This window comes from Synchiropus splendidus, chromosome 2, assembly GCF_027744825.2.
Source record: "Synchiropus splendidus isolate RoL2022-P1 chromosome 2, RoL_Sspl_1.0, whole genome shotgun sequence".
NCBI lineage: Eukaryota > Metazoa > Chordata > Actinopteri > Syngnathiformes > Callionymidae > Synchiropus > Synchiropus splendidus.
In genome coordinates this window covers 29,781,220-29,803,399 of record NC_071335.1, presented here as the reverse complement: position 1 = coordinate 29,803,399, position 22,180 = coordinate 29,781,220, and the positions used below count along the sequence as shown (strand labels likewise).

The following is a 22,180-nucleotide window of genomic DNA, read 5'->3' as shown; positions in this document are numbered from 1 at the left end:
AGTGGCAGCTAAGATGAAAGGGCAACAATAAAGGACAATAGTGAGAGCTCTCTGGAGAGCTCTGGCTCTGGAGAGATCTCTGGAAATTGAAGAAAACAGCCGTGATTGAAAGAGCCGTTCATAATTCCAAGGGTTAAGTAGTTGTTTGAAATGATCGGAGTGTTTCATGAGCGTTTATTTACACAAGCAAATTCATGTCCTATTGACAGGTGGTGAAAAACATGCCCTGTTTCCAGTTGTTGGATGAGAAATTAAACACACTGCAGATAAAAGCATAACAATATGTGATACACAAAAACAAACTTGAGGGGTCACCTGAACTTCCTCCCTGTCACTAAATTGCTTTTTGACAAAGCTGTCAAAATCTGGCCAGTGAGCGCTGTTGAGATTCCCTCCCACGGCCCACAGGTAGGAAAACACGAACGTTTGAGTGAGAAGTGAGTTCAGCTTCTCAGCGTCCTGCAACCAACACCAGAATGTAAAATGAACTTAAACATTTAAGCTGTTTCAAAAGTTTTCATTGATAGCTTCACATACCATTTTGAGATCTGGTCCTTTTTTCCCCAGCAGCAGAGCTTCCAGCAGGGAACATAGAGTGTGGACTTTACTGATGTCCACCTGACGAATGGCTTGTGTGCAATTTTTCCACACGTATTGAAGACCACTGTCCACATACTGCTCGAACAACTCCAACAAGAAAGTCCGGACTGATTCTGGAAGCTTTACATGTGACACATACTCAGACTTAGATTCATATAATTATTTGATATATGTTTAGTCGAATAAGAGGTCTAACCATAGATGACCAATTTCACATTGATTGATTGAGCATTGTTCAGCAGTAGCAACTGAGTTCATTGTGTGCATGTCCGAGTGACACAACAATGGGACAAGAACTGTAGAGTCAAATTTATTTTCCACTGTCCCACAGACTGAGGGGGACCGGAGGGTGCCAGAGCCACCTCAATAGGCTTGTTCCTTAATTATTTGTCTATTTTAATGTAACTGATCTTACTACACTGATACCTACAACACAGTACTACCTTACTACACTGTATTTTGAGAGCGAAAATATATTTATACATACAGTATTGTCTCTCTTTAACTTGCCTCCAAGACAAGATAAAGCCTCCCTCAGAGAGATTTCAATGACAGCCTCATTATATTACACCTATATAAAGGGCTAATCTTTATAATCCTTAAACAATGGAATGAACATTTATAGCAAAAATAGACATTAATAAATCAGACGAATATTAGAATCACCTTGGAGCCAAGACCTGTGATCCATGTTTGAACGTACGGCATCCACCTCAGCTCATCAGGGTCAATGAAGACCATCCCACAGCGACTGACAGTGGCCGGAGAGGCAACAGCCAAATCCTGGACCTGAACAACAAATATTTGTTATCACTTAGTCAAGTAGCACAAACAATAACATCTGACTGACCTCAAACACCATATGTATGGATGGGGTAAGCTTGATCCGTTCACTGTTGGCCAGACACAGCATCTTGTTGTCATCCAGCACAGTGTTCATGTTCTCAATCCACAGAGCGTCGACTGGTCCGTCGCATATCACCCATTTATGGTCATCACTCGTGTCATTCACTGCGTATCGCACGCTCAGCGCCATGAGTCCATCAACCCACTCAAGCGTTAACTTGTTAATCTACCACAACATATCAAGACGTGTTAAGAACAGCAGCGGAGAAACAAAACCAGTGTCATATGGGTTGCACCTCTCCATAGAGCTCCCCCATGGTGACGGATTTAGGATTGAGAATATACATCCTGACGGGTTGATAGAAGGGGTTGCTCTCACTGAGTCCTGCACCATGAAGAGTATCCAATGTGTCTGCCAGTATCTTGTAGCATGTGGTTTTACCTCCACCGGTGGGCCCCACCAACATGACACCATGGCGGACAATCATCGTCTCATAGAGTTGGATCACCTGCAAAGGAATTCCAGCAGGATGCTTATACCAAATAGACTCCATTTGCACTGTTTACAGTCAAGTGAAAAACACAGTAGTCTGGGTGTCTGGTCCGTAACATCTCTAATCTTTGAATACTTTTGCAGACGGCAGGTCAAATGTAATTGGTGACAGTCAGATATCCCCAACCATAAATGAAACCTCCACATACCACGCTTGTATGGTTTTCTTTATCTCCATTACTATTATTATTATTATTATTATTATTATTATTATTGTTATTATTTTTGTTGTTTATTGATTGAGACCGAAAGAATTAGAGGAAGAATACATGTATTGTTGCTAAAGCAGAAAAAAGAATTTAGACTTCATTCCGTTTCATCCAACTGTGTACCTTATTGATCATGCTGTCCAGGGGTTGCAGGTTTTTCTTCACAAGCGAGTCTTGAATGGTGGAGTGCAGGATGCCGTAGTCATGCTCGGGAATGACCACACCGGGGAAGAGGTCAGACAAAATGCCACTGGCAGAAAGAAAACCACAATAAATGCTGTTTGTCAGGAAAAAGCCCACCTGAAATTTCAACTCAATTCCTTCAAATTTGCATGGCAGCGGAAGCATGTACTGGATGTCATAGTGATAGTGGGACTAATAAAGGCCAACTAATCGAATGGTATATCTAACTATTTCAAATAGTATACAGGGATCACGGACATGAGAAAAACAGGTAATGGTTTGTCCCAGCATCAATGTTGTTTTGTAGCATTGAGACTAGTAGTAGCTGTGAAGTTACATGTCATTGCCAGTAGTGATGATTTTATGGTAGCTGCAGAGGTACGGTTATACCTGTAGTAGTAGCAGTATAATAAGCAGTAATTGCAGCTGTTACAGGGATAGAACCCAGTTGTATATAAGTTTTGTAGCAGAATCGGTGCAAGGTGTTGTAGCTTCTTTGGTCATAAATCAATGGATACACTGGAGGCACCTTTTGTGTTCGTACAAATTGTAGCACAAGCATCAATTGAAGTAGTAGTCATAGTAGGATTTGTAGTTTTTACAAGAGGTAGTATTACAGGTAGTATTTGTCTGAGATTGGGATTTGTGAAGTATTTGAAGCAGTTTTTATTTAGGAAAAAAATGTGGAGTTGGTAAGGGTAGAAGTAGTTACTGCAGCTGGTGATGGATAGAAGAGGTTTCATGAGGTTGCTGTTTCATGAAACAGTGTCCTGATTTTCAGAGGCCACTAGATGGCAATGTCTGCTGCAAAAGATATGGACTTGTTTATGACTAACTAATTCAATTAAACCATCATTTTTAAACCGTTCACCATCTACCCATGACTAATGTGGCCTTAGAAATAATAGTAGCTACAGTCTTGCTGTAGTACTTGTATGTTACAGACACAATATTGTTCCCTGGGATTCACAAATGTATAAAAAAAAGAAAACATCTCTGGTTATATTTATTTTCCTCTCACCCGAAAAGCACTGCATCATCGGTGAGGAACTTTGGCAGGTTGGAATCCCTCAGTGCTCTGATGAGGACCACATCCTCACTGAGGTGTGGGTTATCTCTCTTCAGGGACCTATGAAGACATCACATTGCATTAATTCCAAGTAAGCAACCTCATTCAAATGAATTCCGAGTTACGGCAGTACAAATAAAGACAGAGTGCTGTGGGAAAATTCATCAGGATAACAAAATTAACCAAATGAGCAGCTTGGCAAGAAAAATGTCTTTTGGCACGGCGGTGTTACTTCACATTACATAGGAAAAAAGAACATTCGCCACTTAAGTGGGAGATAATGACTGTCTGTGAAAGTAGCAGGGGAGTGATATTAAAGCCGAGTCAAACGATGCATCACACGTTGATAACTTTGTTTTCTTAGGGAACACTGAAAAAGTAACCACAGGTGATGGAGAACACAGACAGAAGACATTTAAGCAGGTTTGGGAAACAGCAACCCCCAGAACAGGTTACACAAACACACATTAGCCTTTGAGCCAGTGAAGCAAGAATAAATCTCTTTTTCTGTCATGTTTTAAAAATACATAAATATTAGAACTCCTTTTCTTATACTATCAATACGTGTAGTGTTGCCTTGAATCTGTTGGTCCTTGGAATGTGAATGAGTAAGCGAATAACAAAAGCATTATTATTCTGACCCTGCCATGACCAGAACAGATTTGACAGCTCTCATGCCAAAGTCGTAGTGGTCCTGCTGGGACAGCTGCTCGGAGCAAAGCTTGTACATCTGGGTCATCTTCCTCGCTAGAATTTTGCTGGACTCAAATCCCTCCGAGTACAAAATCACCTGGGGAAAAGAAGCCACAACGATGATAGACGTGCGCACAAGCAACCGAGATTACTGTCGACAACACGTGTGTGATACAACTTTACCTCAGCGATGAGAGCATAGTTGGGAACCATCATAGCTATGGGTCTAAAGAGAGCTTTAAGGTTGTCTGGCAGTTCAGTTCTTCCAGCGTAGCCCGGGTTCATGGTAATGAATGCAGCACATGTCATCACTAACTTGATATCTCTGCCCTCAAAGCGAAACCTGGTCAGCTGCATAACATAAACACACAAACAGTGTAGTTTTAGTGTAGTGCCAGGATAATGTTAAAACCCATTCTTTTAAGCGCTGTTTATCACCTTTGCGGCCTTGGCGTTTCGTATGGTTATCAGCTGCTGGGCAATGACTGACAGCACTTCAATATCGATCCGGTTGAACTCGTCAAAACAGCACCACGCTCCGGACTGAGCCAGGCCACTGAAGAAGCGTCCCATCATCTGGAGAGGACATGTGGAATAAAAAAAAATAGATTAAAGTGCGTAACCTGAGGCCATAAGTTACAGACATAGTTTTAGATAATGGAATCTCCTGAATTGCCATTTAATCAACTCACCACACTGACTAGCAAGTGACTGCCCCTGTAATAATTCTCTTATGGATACAGAGCTGATCAATAAAATGAACTGAATGACAATAAAAACACAAGGGGGGCGCCAGAATCTGAACTCCCAGTAAGACGCTTTGAGCCCTTCAGCAACACTGCCATCTTGTGGCCAGACATGTTCACCACAGTTTTTTGGATGTGGGGCAGACACTTAAAACTAGAGCTGAGGAACTGGAAAATAACAAACAATAAAAGGTATATAAAGGATATATATATATATGATGCATGAATTCACCTTGTAGTCCAGACCGTCAGAGCAGTTGAAAACAACACACTGGATAGCCAAAGCTTTAGCCAAGTCTTTGGTGGTCTCAGTTTTGCCAGTCCCTGCTGGCCCCGCTGGAGCTCCCCCCAGGTCTAACTGGAGTGCTCCCATTAGACACAAGTAGCAACGATCCTACAAATACGAAGAAGGAGACCTGAGTTATCGTGTGCCGAAATGATACAAATCAATTGTCAACCTTGAATTCCACCTTTGTGGAGCTGCAATAACGTGAATGCTGGTCATCAAGTTACGGTGTTGTGTGTGGCTTTCATGTGTGAATGTGTGTGAATGTTACTGTTACCGTGAGTGGTGTGATCACCAGTCTGGGACAGGCCCCAAGGTATTCATAGCCATAAATATAAGTAGAGAGCGCCATCTTGGCCACGCAGTTGTCGATATCAATGTCCCAATAGTATCGAAGCTGCCGCTGCCATTCGAAGTTGGTCCTGGTGTCCACCTAAAATGAAAGAGCAATTTGAATTGAAAAGATAAACATTCAGTCCCACCTATTGGGCTGAAACAGCAAAGTGGGTAAAAATAAAGGAGTCAAAAAGTAAGTTAAATAAAACGGTCAATACATGTTCCAGTAGTAAGCCAATAAATTTTTTGGAAAACTCGAGTGTCCTCTCCTTTTTAAAATATTTAGTGTACAACGAGTAGTCTGAACTTTTGCCAACAAAGGAGTTTTCTTTCACTCCAGTGGTAGGTCCCTTATGATAGGGTCAAGGACGCAAGAGCTCCAAACATCATGAGGGCCGTTGGCAAACAGAAGCAGGGAAGAAAAGCCGGCACAGCCGGTCTGCCCCAAGAGACAAGCCCACAATGCTTCAACTTTAAATGGTTGTCTGATAAAAAGATCACACACTGCACTGCAGTTTGTCCAGGATGGCTCAAACGGATGCCTTTTGGCATCAAATGTTTGGTTCAATATGGCAAAAGTGACGTTGTTTCATGCGCCGTACCTTCTGCCGGACAAGATCAGTAACAATGTCCCTGGCATGGACATCAATAGTAATAAGGGCAGTCACAATATTTCGGTGTAAAGAAGGCAGCTTCCCTCGGACCAGAGCAGCCAGTGCATTTAGCCTCTGCAAGACACAAGATTATTAGACAGACCACAACAAAGGGGATGGTTTTTTTTAAATAGTAATGAAAGCAAAGAATGTACATCAATATTTGTGTGTTCAAATTCCTGCAAAGCAGCAAAATGATCGTGGTCTCCCTCCAGACAGCCATCCAGGTCCTTGCACCACATCATCTGTGAGATCGTCAGCACCACCTGGTGGACACAAATCATTACTGTATTAACCACAAGAAAAGACGAAGCAACGTGTAAAGTTGTGACTGCAGATCTGAGACGAGTGAAGCGTTGATAACAAGAAAAGACTTTAGCCTTTTATGATAATGGTTTCGGCATAAAGAGATTATTTCATGTCTTACTTTGACAATTAAGATTTTATTTCCCTCTGCCCTCATTCGACTCTCGACATTAATCCACCCTCATCAACATTTATTTGGTCAATATAACCCAATAAGTGTTTGAAACATCATTAATAGCAATGGCCTCAATGGGACAGCAGGTGGCAGTAGTGCTAGGGACTTGCTCAAACAGCACACATAGTCTACCTGAGTAACGTTGATGAAACTCTGTAGTAACCGAGCAACAACTTCCCCTTAGTTAGATGTATACAAATGATGTGTAATACAGTGCCTCTTAGCCATGGGGCCGGGGCCCAACCACATATGTAGTGCGTCACCAAACTACTGCCCCCAAACAGTAAAAACACTTCATAAAAGCCCCTGTTGAAGCAGTTGTGAATTTTATGGAGATACACTTTACTTATAACTTCTTTGGAGTTTAAATAAAATATTTTATCTTTATTTTATATATTTGTTTTATTCAGAGTTTTATTCAGTTTTTCCAATTTTTTTTTCAACAGTTTGGATTAGATGTATTTTTTTTTCTACAGATATATGACTCGCACCTGGTTCTGCTGCTAGTTAGACTTTTCAATGACTAATATCTTTGGGATGATCACATGGTTATTGATCACAAATAAAATGTTCTGGGAACGGTGCTCCCTGTGTTCAAAAAGGTTAAGAACCCTGGTGTATCTGTACCTGAGATGCGTGGCCAGCAATGACCCACTCTTCCCTACTCCTCAGTTCATAATCAGTGATAGCTGCCTTGCTCAGGCGTCGAAGTGACACAAACATCGCCTCCTCCACTTTGCAAAGCCAGTCTTCTACATTGCCTTGTGCTTTCAAACCTTTCGTCAAAGCAACCTGAAAGAAAAGAGCAAGGAGGTTGTTTTTTTTCGTTTCGACATTGTCTATTTCCACATCCTAGATAGCCTTGAAATCAGGATTAATGCCACAGAATGAAGAAAAAAAAAGTTGCTTCACAGTGTCTCAAAACTCTCAACGTGAGACCAGACACAAGATAAAACAGGATTGAAAGGCTTCACACTGACCTTTTCTCCCTCTGGGGAGACCATACTGAGGATGTTTTTGCTGTAAACTTTTTCTCCGCTTGGTTCTACACCTTCCAGGATAGTCCCTCCTGCTGCGGCTGGTTGTTCGGTGAGTAAAGCAAACTCAAGGTGTGTAATCGCATCAAAACATTTCCTCAGGTGTGGTTGAACTGCCTGGGGGTTCCTTGTTTGTGCCAAAATATTAATGAGCTCATCATTGGACAAGAAATAGAATCTGGCAAGGGTAGAAAAAGAAAGAAACAAAAATGAAAAATCAGGCAGTGCAAGATGCAGACCAAATTAGAAATTTAAATATAGTGGTGAAATCCGGTATTTTAATAGCAACAAGAATCCACAACAAACCGAGGGAATATCACTCTCTTGGACTCCAGATAGTCTTCCAGACACTTATGTATCTCATCCAAAAGCTCATTGTTTCTCTGAAAAGTCTCCAAGAGATCTGTGTGAAATCAAAGATGTGACGTGAGACATGAGGGCAGGACTGGAAGTACACACTGCCAGACCCCCCAGACTGCTAGACTGTCAAGTCTGTGTCTGAACCACAAGAAGATCGCTTTGCTTATTTAAAACAAAAAACCAACCGGGCTGCGTGGCGGCTCTCAGAGCGTTTGGCATCTTATTCACTTTGTACATGATCTCTCTCCAGGACTTGTCCACTTTCACAAACTTCTTGGACTCCTCGGGAAGCTGCCTCTTGATGTCTGGTGCAACAAAGATGCTTTCTAGGTAGAGCCAATTTCTCTGGCATGTGAGCCATTCATCCTGGTGGGACATTTAAAGAGTAGTTGAGTGAGAAAGAGCTCTTTGATAATAGCAGATTGTTTAAACAATTTACAAGCACCCATTCAGAAGTACCTGGGCTTCTTCATTACAACCACTAGAGAGCGGCATTGCACATATTTTAAACAGCTTCAAATTCAGTCACAAATTCAGTCTAAAAACGTACCAGTGTTTTATTGAAACGTGTCAACTGTTTGGTGAGTTTGTCAACCTTGGGCTTGATAGGATCGACATAGCGAGACGAAGCCACCGTGGCTACGTTGATGATGCTGTCATCCAAGAGCACCTTTGTGGCAGAACACACACAGTTTTCAAAGAACTGGTTCACACAGGAAGAGCGAGTCAGCTTTACCTGAATCTCATCTGTGCCTCCCAAAATGAAGACTTCCTTGGAGTCGCCATGACAGAGGACTGTAAATTCAGTTGTCTTCCAAATGTCCTCAACCTAATACGAGTGATCACATTGGGCAGAAATATGTCACATGTGTAATGGAAGGAAGCTTTTACATTGAAGAAGTGCAAACTGAAACAGGATGTTTTCATTCAGAAAAGGCTAAAAAGAAGGAGGAAGAGAACAGGCGCAGTGAAATGCTGTTTGTCATGTGTTGTTATAGTAGTAGGAGCATTCTGTGACAGGTTTGATGACAACTACCATTTCAAGATGATCTTTCCGTGATAACATTTCACATTTCTTGCATGGATCTTTGTAAAAGACATTGGTATGGTATCTTACAGTGTGTAACCACAGTGAGTGCCTGAATCCAAGAATAAAGCAGACAAAAAACTGTTTTCATCTTTCACAAATCAAAGCCAGGCATAGTGAGCTGCAGTGCGGATGATTTTCTGCTCTCTGTTATGGTAACAAACTGATATTACAGACGAGACCTAGAAGTGAACATTGATAATTAAAACTGTGGCCTGGTGATGAGAACTAAGTGTGTTTTATCTGAACTAGAACAAATACAGTGTAAAACAGAGCTTCTAAAAATGACTTGAGTCCATCACTAGAACATAGTGAATGTGACAGATGAAGGAAACTCCTCATTCCCAGCTTAAATTGTCTTCAATTGGGGACTTCTACTAGATGCATTTATGAGGCTTCAGAAAATGTCACCATTTATTTTCATGTTATTGTGTCCATGAGGCAACTTATGAAATCATCTGTAAAACTTCCAAACATCCAGAATGATACACACGTGACTCGAGAATGAATGACCACTATTTTATCAACCTTACCTTTGCAATAATCCCCTCCACCGATGCCTCCCCTGAAGCTTGTCCCGACACCTGAAATGTCAAGTGTATCTGTTAGCTCTTTATATTGACCCAAAATCGAATGATGCAGCGCACAGCTACGGGAAGGTTTATTGAATTGTTTAAATGACGAAAGGGTTTTGCTCCTTCAATCTCTTTTGACAAAAAAACTTTGCAAACAATCTCTCATATTCAAAATTCCTATAATCAACAGAGCTTAAGAGAGAATAAAATTGGTTTAACAAGCAAGTTTTTTTATGTTCCATTTAATCTCCCTGAGACAACTGGCTGACCAATTAGCATCCCAAACACTCATTTCACAGATGAAATCTCTGTCAGCTGCATATTTTGCTCTGAATTGTGCTGCATTTATTCCGCCTGGCAGTGTTTTGCTATAAATGTGAAAACTCAAATAGCTTGTTTTGTTGCACTTAAGTGCTTGAGGCAAACGCCTGACATACGCAACAGCAGAGAAGAAAGTTGTTGAAACTGTGTACATAAATGCTGTGTAATTACTGTACATAACTAACGCTCATTGTTTCCAAGAGTTGGAAAATTTGATCAAAGGCTGACATTGAGAAAATGTAATTTATTTGCCAACCCGAAGAGGAAAGCAATAGAAGTTCAGGGAAAATGAAAAATGTAATTACAGTAAAAATACATATAAAACCATGATGGCGAACCAAAGTCCACAGGGTTCATTTATCCATTGCAAAGGGGAATAGTTTCTAAGGTACTGCTCCGAAAGAGGAGGTAAAAATGCTCCAGGATCTACGACACTTCGATCCTCGTTCCTGCTATGTGAATGAAGGAACGAACAACTGTAGGAAAGCTCAGTAATTGTAACAGCTTCAATCATACCTTCTGGATCTCTTGCCCATAAGCAAAGACATTAATTTCCTCCAGCGCTGCCAGGGATGCGTGATCCTTGTCCAGGGGTTTCCCAACAACAGTTTCCAATGCCAGCCAATGATCTTGTTTCATGCAGGGGTTCCGTAAATCAATGATCAATGGCAACTGAGATATGAAAGAGTAAAATATTAGAAGAATACAGTTGAGAAATTCTTAAGCTATGGTCAACTACAAACCCTCTGCTTCATAGCGTCCACTTTCTCCTTCAAAATTGGTACCACATTGTTGCGAGGAAGACCCTTCTCCAGCTGGACCAAATACTTGGTATATTTGTTGACCTGTGAGGTCAGCTGTTCCAAGTCTAAGTCCTCCAGTTTAGACTAAGAAACAATGGATTAAGATACATGAAGTCATATCAGAGGACACAATACTGGAAATAATCCATCTACAGTAGCGCACCTCAGTCCATTCAGCCTGCAAAATGTCCCATTCCTCGAGAGATTTCCAGAGGAGCTGCATCAGTCGGAACTCTGACGTTAACTCATCCAGAGCGTCAAACCTGGTCACCTCCACCTGAAAGGATGTTTTTTTTTAAAAAAACGACCTGATGTTTGCTTGTGTACACATGCAGACAGATATTAAGTCATCACCTTGAATTTTTTCTGGTACGACTTGAAGGCAGAAGCTTGCGCCTGCAGCTCATCTACAGAAACCTGGATGTCATCCAGCAGTGTGTGAACTTCTGCAACATTTGAATTGATGTCAAGGATTCTTCGATCCTGGTAGAAAAACAGAGGGGTGGTTCATGAACAGCTCAATCAATACGTAGAATCATAAAATGAGAAGCATGCTGCATATGGATTTTAATAAAATACATCATAGCAAAGTAGCCAGCAGAAGACACAAATAGCTTTCAAGTAGCTGACATACCTTTGACTTATGCTTCACTTTCCCGACCTTGCAGTTCAGTTCTATGATGTCATTCTGCAGGGAGCTACAGAGAATTTCCAAGTTAGCGTCCCTCTTTGATGCAGCCTTGTTAACAATGGAATTTAAAGAGTTAATGGTGCTCTGCATCGTCTCAAAAAGAACAAGGTCCTCGGGTGGAGCAGGGACCGAATACTGCTTAATGAGATTGTACATCTGATGAACAGTCTCCTCCTCCTCCTCAAGGAATGGAATCTGGAGAGGGAAATATAGGAGAGCATCAGTAAGTCGATTTGACGTCATTTTCAGTGGCTACTTTTAAACATTCCTTCCCCCAAAGGAGTCTAAGACAGGCTTGTGATTGGCCTTTGCAGACCTACACCAGAAAGTCTGGAAACCAGATGAAACCTGCAACAAGCTAGCAAGCCTCCTGAGATAGCAGCATGACATTAGTTGTGGACATAAGTCTTCATTCTGTCGAAAGATCACTGAAGGTGGAGGAGGATGAACTGCATGGAAGCCGTAAGACAAAGAACAAGGCACCCACCAAAGTAGTGAATGGCCTGATGAAGCTTCATGATACAGTGTCATTTCCAGAGCTCAGTCGTTGGTGCTTTCAGCGTAAACATGTCATGTTTCATTGATATAGTTGCTCAAAGAGGGATCTGAAAATGAGGACACTGTTTCATGAACCATCATAAGCCCCTCACTACATCTATTATATACTTGATCTGGTTCTTTGAGTGTCTTTTTTTTATGAAATCAACGTGATAAAGACCTTTGACACATTTGAATTCATGTCTCGATAATCCTGCTTGTGAAAAATTGCTTAGACAAGAGTGGAAGCCAGAGAAATTCAAACTTTTTGTTGGAAGGATTACGCTACATTCATGAAGTCTCCACAAACACTTCAATCATTTCAATCATGGCAATCCAACTACCTCTGCCTCCACAGCAAACTTTCTGAAAATCGACCAAACACATGAGGAACAGATGGTCTCGTACTGCCAGACCCCTTTCAGAAGAGCTTTAGGCTGAAAAGCTTAACCCTCACCCGGTCTTGAATTTGATCCAGGAGCATCAAGTAGTTGGCAAGCTCTGTTGTGGTATTGGGAGTGTGCTCGAGGTTAAACTGGGCCTCGCAAGCTTCGGCTATAACAGCGTCCAGCTTCCTTTTAGCCAGCTGAGTGAGCATCTCATTAACGACCTGAAACCCAAATGACAGCAGAGCAATTATTCCATCTCACCATGTTTGATATTTATAAGTGAACAAAACCACACTATAAGTGCTGAACTCGTGTGTCATCTGAGGGAGTAAGAAAAGAAAAGCAGGGGTTTAATTGAGTGCTGATTTGTACTGACATCCAAGCAGCGCAGGGGCGAAGTTACAAGCTTCCGTCTCAGTTGTTTCTTGTCGACAAGCAGCAAGCCAAGATGACGGGTCTTGCGTATGGCCAAGGCCAGTTTGTGCTCGCTGTGGTACAACTCAAGTGACTTTCCAAAGAAATCCAGGCCTGAACAAGACAAAGGACATATTCAGGAGAATGATGCAGCCTAGACACCACACAAAAGGGTTGCAGTCATAAACAAATTTGAAAAAAAAAAAACGTAAATAATAACAACAGTGTTCACAATGCAAATAGAACAAAAAATACAAAACACCAGGAGGGAATTTTTATTATTATTTTTCCCTTCAATTATTAGTGCATTCGTTCAAAGACCAGGTCCAAAACTAAGGATGCTCCGATCGATCGGTCACCGATCATGAGCGGCCGATTTCAGTGTGATCGGTGAATGCCGATCGCTGCCAGTCATTGCCAGTCATTGATTACGTGTGACAGCCGGCGCTCCGATGAAGCCCCACTGGTTGTGATGCGTCCGCTCCTCCCTACTCGCTGCTCACAAAGCAGCGCCATGTCTGCTGTGGAGCTTCTTTCATGTCATGTTAAGTTTGCATCCTGCAGCACATGCATGGGAAAAAGCTGCGCAGGGAAGCGCCTTCAAATTAAACACGCTACTTAAAGCACCAACACTTGACGGAGCTTGGAGAGTTTTCCAGCTCATGAAAGTGAGACCGCTGGTTCCTCAGCAGCAGGCTGTTAGCGCAGCTGACGCCTAGCGACATTCGGAATGATAAGAAGTAATTATTGATTTCACCGAGCTAGATGAGCAGCCTTTCTCAGGTGTTGCAGTGCACTCTCTCTCAGAGTCCCTCTACAGTATGTAAATACTTCACGGACATAGCACAGCCTCTAGAGATTCACCTACGACGTCTCACATCAAATGAAATGTTTTTCAGGTGTCCTTATGACATAATAATTGCTGCATTCAGTAAGGTTTTTCTAGAGTTTTCACCTTGAAGAGGTATATAAAACGTATCTGAATTAAAATAAGTTTTTTTTGTTTTTTTTTTACATCGTGTACACATTCTCAATCCATGTGAGCGGCAGCAAAAATCTTGATCGGAGCATCCCTATCCTAAACTGTATACATTTCAACAGTGTAATTTGGTTCACCGTAAAGCTGACCCCCCCAAAAAAACAGCTGTACGTTGTGTACATTTATTTCTGTAAACACTAGACCAAGCTTTTAACCTCCCAAAAGAGAGAGATGGTCCTGAAGGAAGCGACAACAGGGACTGCTTGGGTGTCACGGTATACAGAGACACACAGACTGCCCGGGAACAATGTGAGCGTGCGATCATAGATGCTGAGCAGAGGCGGCGACAGCCATCTTTCTCTACAGTCATATAGTTTAGGTCAGTCATAAAGCATTAAACCTTTGAAATGAAGACATTAAATATGATTCACGTAAATGATGACAGGCACTGCATAACCATTCTGGGTTTTGCAGCTGGTTTTCAGGATGACAGCTGGTCTGATGATCCTCGTGGAAGGCATATGGCAACACAGGGTATAACTGCTTTTAATAGAGGTGACTGTTCTGTTGCCTAAGGTCAGTCCTTGTTTTTCCCTTTGGTTTTAATTTCTACCCGCTGACTGAGCAGAGGACTTTGCTGTGGGGCTTCCATTATTGTCCCATTTTTCTTCTTCTAATTTTTTAAGAGTGGTTGAGTCTGTCAACCATCCACTGCTGTGCCGTTTACATTTATATTTTCATGTCTCACTTGATGGGATAATTCACTGCACGTATAACTGCAGCACAATTAGCCATTTGAGAGGTGAGGTCATCCACAGGGGGGCGAGACAATGTGCCAGGCTCAGTGCTTTCACCATTTGCCTATTATTCTACAGTGAGGGGCAATTAGTCCCCGCAAAATGAACCTACTGCATAATTTCTTGAAAACCTGGAGGCGTGGGGAATGATCAACGCAACACCTTGACTTGTTGACCTTTGAAATAAAACCTGAAATTCTCAGAGGGCCAAATAACAGCAAAACAGTCGTCTCCAGTGGTGGGGAAAATGTGAACTGTTGGAAAAAAGCCATTACTCTGCTCCAGCTCTCAGCTCTTAATCCAACATGGCTAGCATGTGTTTTTTTTAATGAAGATATTACCTGGTTATTACCAAAACAAGTATTAATCTACAATCAACAATTATCTAGCAATGATCTGAAGTCTACCTGATCATCTATGATCCATCCATCCATCCATCCATCCATCCATCCATCCATCCATCCAATTTAAACAGTGTCTCTTGGCATGTTTACAGCGTGATGAACATCAAGGTCTTTTCCGAACCCATCACCACATTCTTAAGTTCACAGACAAAAAGGGAAATTACCATGCTCCTGTTGCCGAAGCGTTTCCATATTCAGACTCTCATTCTCCTTATAAAACTGTTGGAAATGCTCAAATGTGCTCGAATACATTTCAGCGACGTCAAAGGCGCACTGAAATGTTTCCTGAGGAAAAGAACAGAAAATTGCAGATGCAGATGCATTATAATTTTATCTGCAGTTTGAGGGCTCCTTACACAACAAATGCACAAAAAGGATTCTGGAGGCAGTGAAATGTCAATAAATCATATCTAAAGGTTAAAACTTGATCTTGAGAGTATAAATAAACTTGTACAAAGTTGCACATTTTTCTCATCCGTAAAGAGCAAGTTTCAGGATGCATTTATTCAGTATGAGAAGTAAAAATACAAACTTACTCTGATGTCTCTGATGATGCTGCGGAGGTGACCGTTCTCTATTATGGATTTCAAACTTGGACCGACTTGAAATTTACTTTCTGATACCTGTGATACGTTTCAGCACATCTTTAGCTTCTTCAAACTTGAATGACAATATCTAGGTGTCACAAAGTACCTGGTACAGTACCTCATGAGTAAGTGATCTTAGATCTCCATCTTCCGTCAGTGTTTTGACCGTCAGTACAGTGTCCCCATACTGCCAGATAATATCCTCTAAAGCCTCCTGTTGGTGCACAGGCACAGAGCAGTCAATAATATGGTAAAAGCACAATTGCTTGCAAGTGAATGTCTACCTGAAATATCTCTTTGGACGGTTTGTATGTCAAGGCATTTACATCCAGCACCAGTTGGGACATGAACAGTGGTTTTCCGACGGCTGCACTAGCTTCCACTGGCTGATTTAAAGAGACAAATGAAAAGAATGAATCAAGAACAAGAGCTGTGAATAGACTAAACTTTTTAATCACGATTAATCGCACTAAAAGTAGAGTTACGTCATGAGTCAACTCTGCTTTAGAGTTAGCTCGAGATCATAGAATACCTCAGTGTCGGTCCATTCCGACCCTGCTTTGACTTGCCGACCCCAGCTTTTTATTGTGGCAGGACAGGGATTATGACTGAGCTGCTCCTGGAGGGTCTCCAGCAGTTTCCCAACTTCATTCACCACCAACATGTGTAAAGTGTTGGCGACCATGTAGTCAACGAGACGGATGAAACTGCACACAAGCCAAGATGGAAGATTTTATTGGACAAATGTAATCCAGGATTTTATGATTCATTATGCACAGGAACAATCCAGAGGTTTGGTCCTTTCATTTTTTTTGGCACTGTCACTAGAATGGTTTATATGTGGGTGTGAGGAATGGCTCATCCACATCCAAAACCAAGGTCTACCATTGGAAACGGCCTCCCAGATGAGGCAGCAATGAGCACGTTGTATCATCGATCTGTCACGGTGAAGAACGTGCTCATATATCTGTTTACCTAACATTTGTACTCAAGGTTTGTGGAGAGTTTCCAAAAGAGTAAGATCCAAGAAAAAAGGGTGGCTGAAATTAACTATCTGGACTGGACATCTGGTCTGGATGCCTCCCTGTTCAGGTCATCCAGGAAGTTAGGGTTAGGGACAGAGACCCTGACTGACAGTCAGGAGGGATCATGGTTCCCACTGGTCAGACCTAATTCCCCCAGGAGATCTACAGTTGGGAGCAGATCCTAGATAATGGCAGAAAATGTATGGATGGATGAAACAACTTGCAGTGAAGATGAGGAAAAATCTTCTACCCTATTAAGATTGAAATTATTTACCAGGGTTTATTTCATTTAACCACTGTAGAACTGCTAAAAAACGGTATAATGAGTGCGTGTTTTTCGTCCATCATCATGGATGCTCACGCCATGAATCATTGGCAGTTTTCTGCTTTCCGAAATCTGGTCTGCATTTAGCTGGTCCTACTGTACAGGTGCATGGGCCACCATGTGTGCAATGCTCTGGTTCTCAGCCTACAGATAGTGTTGGAATTTTCTAGATAAGATAAACCAATGAGGAATTATAGTAACACGAAATGTGCAGGTCAAACCTTGTGGGAAGCAACATATTTGCCAATAACAGGTTGATAAACTCAAACAATTCTAATCTTGCTAAAGGCTATTCGACAGGACCGTGTAAAAAATTCATCATAATGGATCATTATTATATAGCTCAATACAAACACTAACACTAATACTCACCAGATGATTTGTTGACATAGATAAGTCTTGCTTATCTCCAACAGAATAGGACTTTTCACAATGTCTGTTGGAAAACAGATTCATGTTATCTTTTTCAATCTGTGTCTGAATAAATCTCCAAACATTGCAAGACACACCTGGAGTAATAGACTGGCATTCAGGATCTGACAAGTAGCTACGGCAGGAACAAAGTGTTACTTCTTTCACAAGCTCTCGGAACCTCGACAGGTCAGCTAGTACCTGTGGAAAATGAATAAATACATGTCACTGGCATCCCAGCAGTGATAGAAAGGCACATTAAATGTAGGATTATTACATTAAATAACAACGGTACCTCCTGCTGCTTTGCATACTGGGTATTCTGGAACTCAGTCAGCGTGTATGTATGTCTTCCTTCCAAGTGGCACAAGTCTGTCTCGCTGATTTGGCAACACATTCTGCGTATTTCCACCAGTGCAGGACTGAGATACTTGAAATCACAGAGAGCATTGAAAGCAAGTGTCAGAAATGTTTCATATAAACAGCAGTTTAAAGATGTTCTGAAAAGCTACCTTGTTTACTATGAATAAACTTTTTTGGAGGATATTCCTGGCCACCAGAAGCTTCTTTGTGCGAACGTTTTTCCGCCAGATATAAAAAGGTTTCCACTTTTTGAAGAGGGAAAAGAAAGAGATGCGACTGAGCTTGCAGTGATAGTCGTACTCCTTGTTCCAGCGCTCGTGGGTCACAAAGTCGGACTCGTCCTTGGACATGGATATCACACCTCCGTAGCAGATCTTCATATTGTGTTCTTGACTGAACTTGTGGAGGTCAGTATCTTCAGAACTCTTGGTAGGGAAAGGTTTTTCAGAGGGTAAAGTGGTAGAGGTTGGATCCTGGTATATGGAGAAAAATGGATCAGGATTATTCACCCAAGACCTTTCATTTTTATACAAGGACGTTGCATTTTATTTTTTTTTAAAGATTTTTGTCATGGAAACTACAGACACTACAATGTTTTTGTAGGTTTTACATTAAAAAAAACAACAAAGCAAATTAAGGTAATGGAAATAAAACATAAAGTAACTAAGAACAATATACACAACAAACATAAACAAAACATAAATCTTCACTCTGCTGAAACAAATTTCAATGCATATTATCCGGTAGAAAAATACTAAATACTAAAATAGTCAAATGAAAAGCTGACAAAGAAGTTATATCTCAGTTGCACTCAAAAGGTATAAAAAAGGCACTAAATAAAATGGTCAAAAAGACCTTCAAACAAACATTATCAGTTTTTATAGTTTAACTCCAGGAGGCCCACATAAATACAGGCCGCATTTGGCCCCCGGGCCAGACTTTGCCCTGTTTCGGCATATAAGATATGATAATAAGATTTGTTACCATGTATTGACTATTAACTATTAGGCATATTGTTCACACATATTTCAATGGTTCAAGTATGGACTGGAGCCCATCACAGATACTTGACACTGCAAGCAAACAACACACACTCGCACATATAGAAATGACAATGAACCACTGCATGTTTTTGGAGAGTGCGAGAAAACCAAATGATCAGGAGGAAACAGAGGTCAGACCAAGATTTAGCAATGAGCCTTCTTGCTGTGTCACTGACCTTAGAGGTGGACGGTATGGTAGGTAGTTGGAGGGGCTCCCGCTGCTTGGGTGGAAGGGCTGTGTACCAAGCAGGAGAATACATACCCTCTTGGATTGTGCGGTGTTGCTTAATGGGCATTTTCCGAACAACACGTCTTTTTAAAACAACCTGGTTTAGAGCAAATTAAAATGCTGTTAATCTTCAGCTACATTCATGACAAAAAACACTTCTTTTTCCTACCTGTGTCTCTTTAGAATAAGATGGAGGTCTCGGTACAAAAGACTGAGAATCCAGTTTGGGAAGCTTGGTCTGCGACCCTGCAGAGAAAATGTGAAGAATCAAACAGTAACAATGACAAAGAACAACAATAACATCTCTAGTTAACCGGGTGTAGAGTCGTGACGATATTGATGGTGGAAATTTGAAGCCCCCTATTTTAAAAGATCCTGGAATCTCATAAACAATTTAAACAGAAAAAAGCATTGCAGTCTAATAGCAAGAATTTGAAGATAATCATGATTAAAAACTTATTTTAACAGAATTCAGAAAGGCGCACATGAAGATAAAGAATAAAAGTTTCAAGTTTATTTTCCATTGAAAGAAAATAATTTAATAAAAGCAGATATGCAAATGAGACAAGCAACAAATGATGAGAAAAGCACAACTCAAGAACCCAGTGTGCACTATGACTGCAATGGTTTACAGATTCACTTCCTGACTGAGTCACAAAAAAAGTGATGCTGCTTCTTACCTGAAGACTCTTCTTCATCATCATCTTTGCTGCCCATTGTGCTTTGAGAATCCTGGGAAGACTCTGACATTGTGCATCTGATACTAAGAAGGTCTGATAGGAAACACGAATTAGAAAATCGCCATGATGCACCTTTAGGTGTCATTTAAATGCAGGACAAAATATAGATCTGTAGGGAAACAATATGCTGAAAAACAAATCAATGCATGAAGAGTTTCTGACTGTCTGAAAACGTCTACATTTCCTCCTCCATCCTCTGACTGAGAGGATCCGCAGATGACCTTATTAGAGATGTAATCTCAGCACCAAGTCCTGCCCTGTCGAGTTCTCCCAGCTGAGTGTGCCGGTAAAAAGCCATGGGCGACAACAAGGTGTCATCCACACAGAAAGATCTCAACAGAGAGGTTTCGACACCAGGGGCGATTTTTCTGGGACAGCAAGGGAAGCACTGCTTCCTCTAAAATGTCAAAAAATAAATGGTGAAATACGTTGCACTATGTAGAAATACCTTCGTCCACTAATGCATTCAGTGTGTTCGAGAACATTCCCTCCTTTCCCAGACAGACAATTTTCTGCTCCAACAAAGCCCGTCAAATAGGGTTGCAAATGATCGCTTCTTTTTTTTTTTTTTTATGGTGAAGTAAAACCAGATGCTTATTGAGTAAATGCATCAGCTTCATCCAGCCCCACAAGTTAATAGAGAGGGGCATGACCCTTGATGCTGGCTGTCTGTATAAAGCATCTAAATAGACAGCTCATCGTATGCAGACACCGGAACGTGTCTTGTTAAGTCTGTTTTGCTTTGCAAAATGACCCATTTAAATTGATATACTAAATGAAAAACAACCATCATTTCCTTGCCTTAGTTACACAGTTCTCACAGTGCATTATTTTATGTAGTTGTTTCATTTTGCTACGTTAATATTGCACGTTGAAGCTGATAGAAAAACCCTCAGTAGAGTCCAAGGGCTCTTCAGTCAGATCATCCATCAAAACACTGTCTTGAGAAAAGAATGATAGTTTGACTTACTATAAGTAGTAAGTTATGCTCTCTCAAATTATGGACATGAGAATAGACATTGCATGACATGGAGGGAAAATGAATGGTTTTTGTTTTTTTTTTTCATCTAAAGATGTTAAAGACATTGTTCTTATCGTCAGCATCAACTTTTAGTCTCCAGCTAGAACATTTTCCCTGGAAGTTGTTTGAGTCAACAACCATAATTTTGAGGTAAATATTGAGGCAATCAGCTAGGGCCCAGGAAAATGTATAAAAACTCAAGGGCAAAAAGTTTCTGGTTCACCTCCGAGCAAAGATATCTTTTTACATAAGATTTGGCTTCATCCAGAAACCCACTCTTCAGGCAAATATTCTCACCGTCAACCGGTAATTTCATGCAGCGAAAAGCTCTCTTCTTTTTATTATCTGCCAGCTATTACAAAAAAAATGTGCGAATCAAACTGAAAATGAAGTTATTTTTTTAATATATAGTGAGCCTGAAGGATGCCTTCACAAAGGCAATAAAGTAAAGACACGTGAAGTTAAAGAGAATGAATCAAAGACATTGGATAAACAAAGCGCAAAAGAAATCCACATATGAGTGGAGTGGCGGCAAAGAAAGAAACTTTCAACAGTCTTATATGACAATTTACAGTATGTGGCTGTTGAAAAGCAGCTCTATATTGCTGACAACTCTGGAAAGAAAATGGTTCACAGTCACTTGGCTTACGCTTTTTAAAGGTAGCATCATCTCCTTTTTAGTTGATGCATTTGTTGCCAAGCTTTGAGTAACTCACTATTTCTTCTAAGGAGGTTTGCGGATTGGAATTGAAGGTAGGCAAGTCAGACCTCTTCTGCAGACAGATGCCATGGTTGGACAACAACCTTCCAAAATGGTCGCTCACTGGCTCCACACCTTACAGGCTGCTGGAAAGCAAAGAAGTAAAGAAGCTGTACAGGTCAATAACTCGCATGCAAAATGCCAACAAAACTGTTTTTAAAAGCATATTCAACAGTGGTATCTAAAGAGTTGCTATATTACTGTAGCCTGTGTCGTGTGTTAACTCAATAAAATGCATGTTATTCTTACCGTCTGGCTCGTCGATGTCGGAATGAACTCCGCTCATCTCAGAAAGTCATGATGTTGGCAACAGCAAAACACGGTGTTCACCAGTGAACACGTCCCCGGACCCTGTGTGTACGTGTTGTCATGGTGACATTTGCAGCTAAACACTCGCGAAACCGACGGACAATAAGCAAAATGAAACTGAAGCGAAGTTATGTGTTAAGTAAAATAAAAATACTGGAGTTAAAGAGACTTCCGTGTGTTGTTCAGCTGCAGAAGCGCGAGGCAAAAACTCACCTGAATGAAAACCATGGAGTGAAGTAGGAACAGGTGAACTGACAGATGCGTTCAAAGACACTCGGAAAATGACGGGGAGGTAAGAAAAACACTGCAAAATAGGTA

The 22,180-nt window shown here is 41.1% G+C and overlaps 1 protein-coding gene across 6 annotated transcripts in view; it reads right to left on the bottom strand.

Annotated features, from left to right (window-relative positions):
- The window catches only part of LOC128754060 (dynein axonemal heavy chain 6-like), a 42,903-nt gene extending 20,831 nt beyond the window's left edge, over positions 1-22,072 (bottom strand). For 5 of the 6 annotated variants that reach the window (XR_008413896.1, XM_053856380.1, XM_053856382.1 and 2 more), the window contains exons 1-42: positions 21,803-22,072; positions 21,562-21,639; positions 19,713-19,805; positions 19,202-19,278; positions 18,980-19,129; positions 17,910-18,233; positions 17,693-17,827; positions 17,496-17,598; positions 17,359-17,422; positions 16,169-16,343; positions 15,921-16,022; positions 15,755-15,850; positions 15,586-15,672; positions 15,214-15,334; positions 12,832-12,983; positions 12,524-12,676; positions 11,473-11,724; positions 11,193-11,321; positions 11,002-11,115; positions 10,779-10,922; positions 10,552-10,707; positions 9,673-9,723; positions 8,789-8,881; positions 8,603-8,722; positions 8,238-8,418; positions 7,999-8,095; positions 7,636-7,870; positions 7,283-7,447; positions 6,330-6,440; positions 6,124-6,249; positions 5,463-5,618; positions 5,132-5,293; positions 4,592-4,729; positions 4,337-4,504; positions 4,102-4,250; positions 3,413-3,520; positions 2,332-2,458; positions 1,743-1,955; positions 1,451-1,672; positions 1,267-1,389; positions 538-720; positions 316-459 (exon numbers count right to left, since the gene is read on the bottom strand). Coding sequence is in view for 5 of the 6 variants with exons in the window: in XM_053856380.1 (XP_053712355.1) it covers positions 316-459; positions 538-720; positions 1,267-1,389; positions 1,451-1,672; positions 1,743-1,955; positions 2,332-2,458; positions 3,413-3,520; positions 4,102-4,250; positions 4,337-4,504; positions 4,592-4,729; positions 5,132-5,293; positions 5,463-5,618; positions 6,124-6,249; positions 6,330-6,440; positions 7,283-7,447; positions 7,636-7,870; positions 7,999-8,095; positions 8,238-8,418; positions 8,603-8,722; positions 8,789-8,881; positions 9,673-9,723; positions 10,552-10,707; positions 10,779-10,922; positions 11,002-11,115; positions 11,193-11,321; positions 11,473-11,724; positions 12,524-12,676; positions 12,832-12,983; positions 15,214-15,334; positions 15,586-15,672; positions 15,755-15,850; positions 15,921-16,022; positions 16,169-16,343; positions 17,359-17,422; positions 17,496-17,598; positions 17,693-17,827; positions 17,910-18,233; positions 18,980-19,129; positions 19,202-19,278; positions 19,713-19,805; positions 21,562-21,583 (5,721 nt within the window). In the remaining variant the exon portion in view is untranslated. Of the gene's footprint in view, positions 1-315; positions 460-537; positions 721-1,266; positions 1,390-1,450; positions 1,673-1,742; positions 1,956-2,331; positions 2,459-3,412; positions 3,521-4,101; positions 4,251-4,336; positions 4,505-4,591; positions 4,730-5,131; positions 5,294-5,462; positions 5,619-6,123; positions 6,250-6,329; positions 6,441-7,282; positions 7,448-7,635; positions 7,871-7,998; positions 8,096-8,237; positions 8,419-8,602; positions 8,723-8,788; positions 8,882-9,672; positions 9,724-10,551; positions 10,708-10,778; positions 10,923-11,001; positions 11,116-11,192; positions 11,322-11,472; positions 11,725-12,523; positions 12,677-12,831; positions 12,984-15,213; positions 15,335-15,585; positions 15,673-15,754; positions 15,851-15,920; positions 16,023-16,168; positions 16,344-17,358; positions 17,423-17,495; positions 17,599-17,692; positions 17,828-17,909; positions 18,234-18,979; positions 19,130-19,201; positions 19,279-19,712; positions 19,806-21,509; positions 21,640-21,802 lie in introns of all 6 variants that reach the window. The other variant, XM_053856381.1, reaches the window with a different exon arrangement.
- Positions 22,073-22,180: the final 108 nt, after the last annotated feature.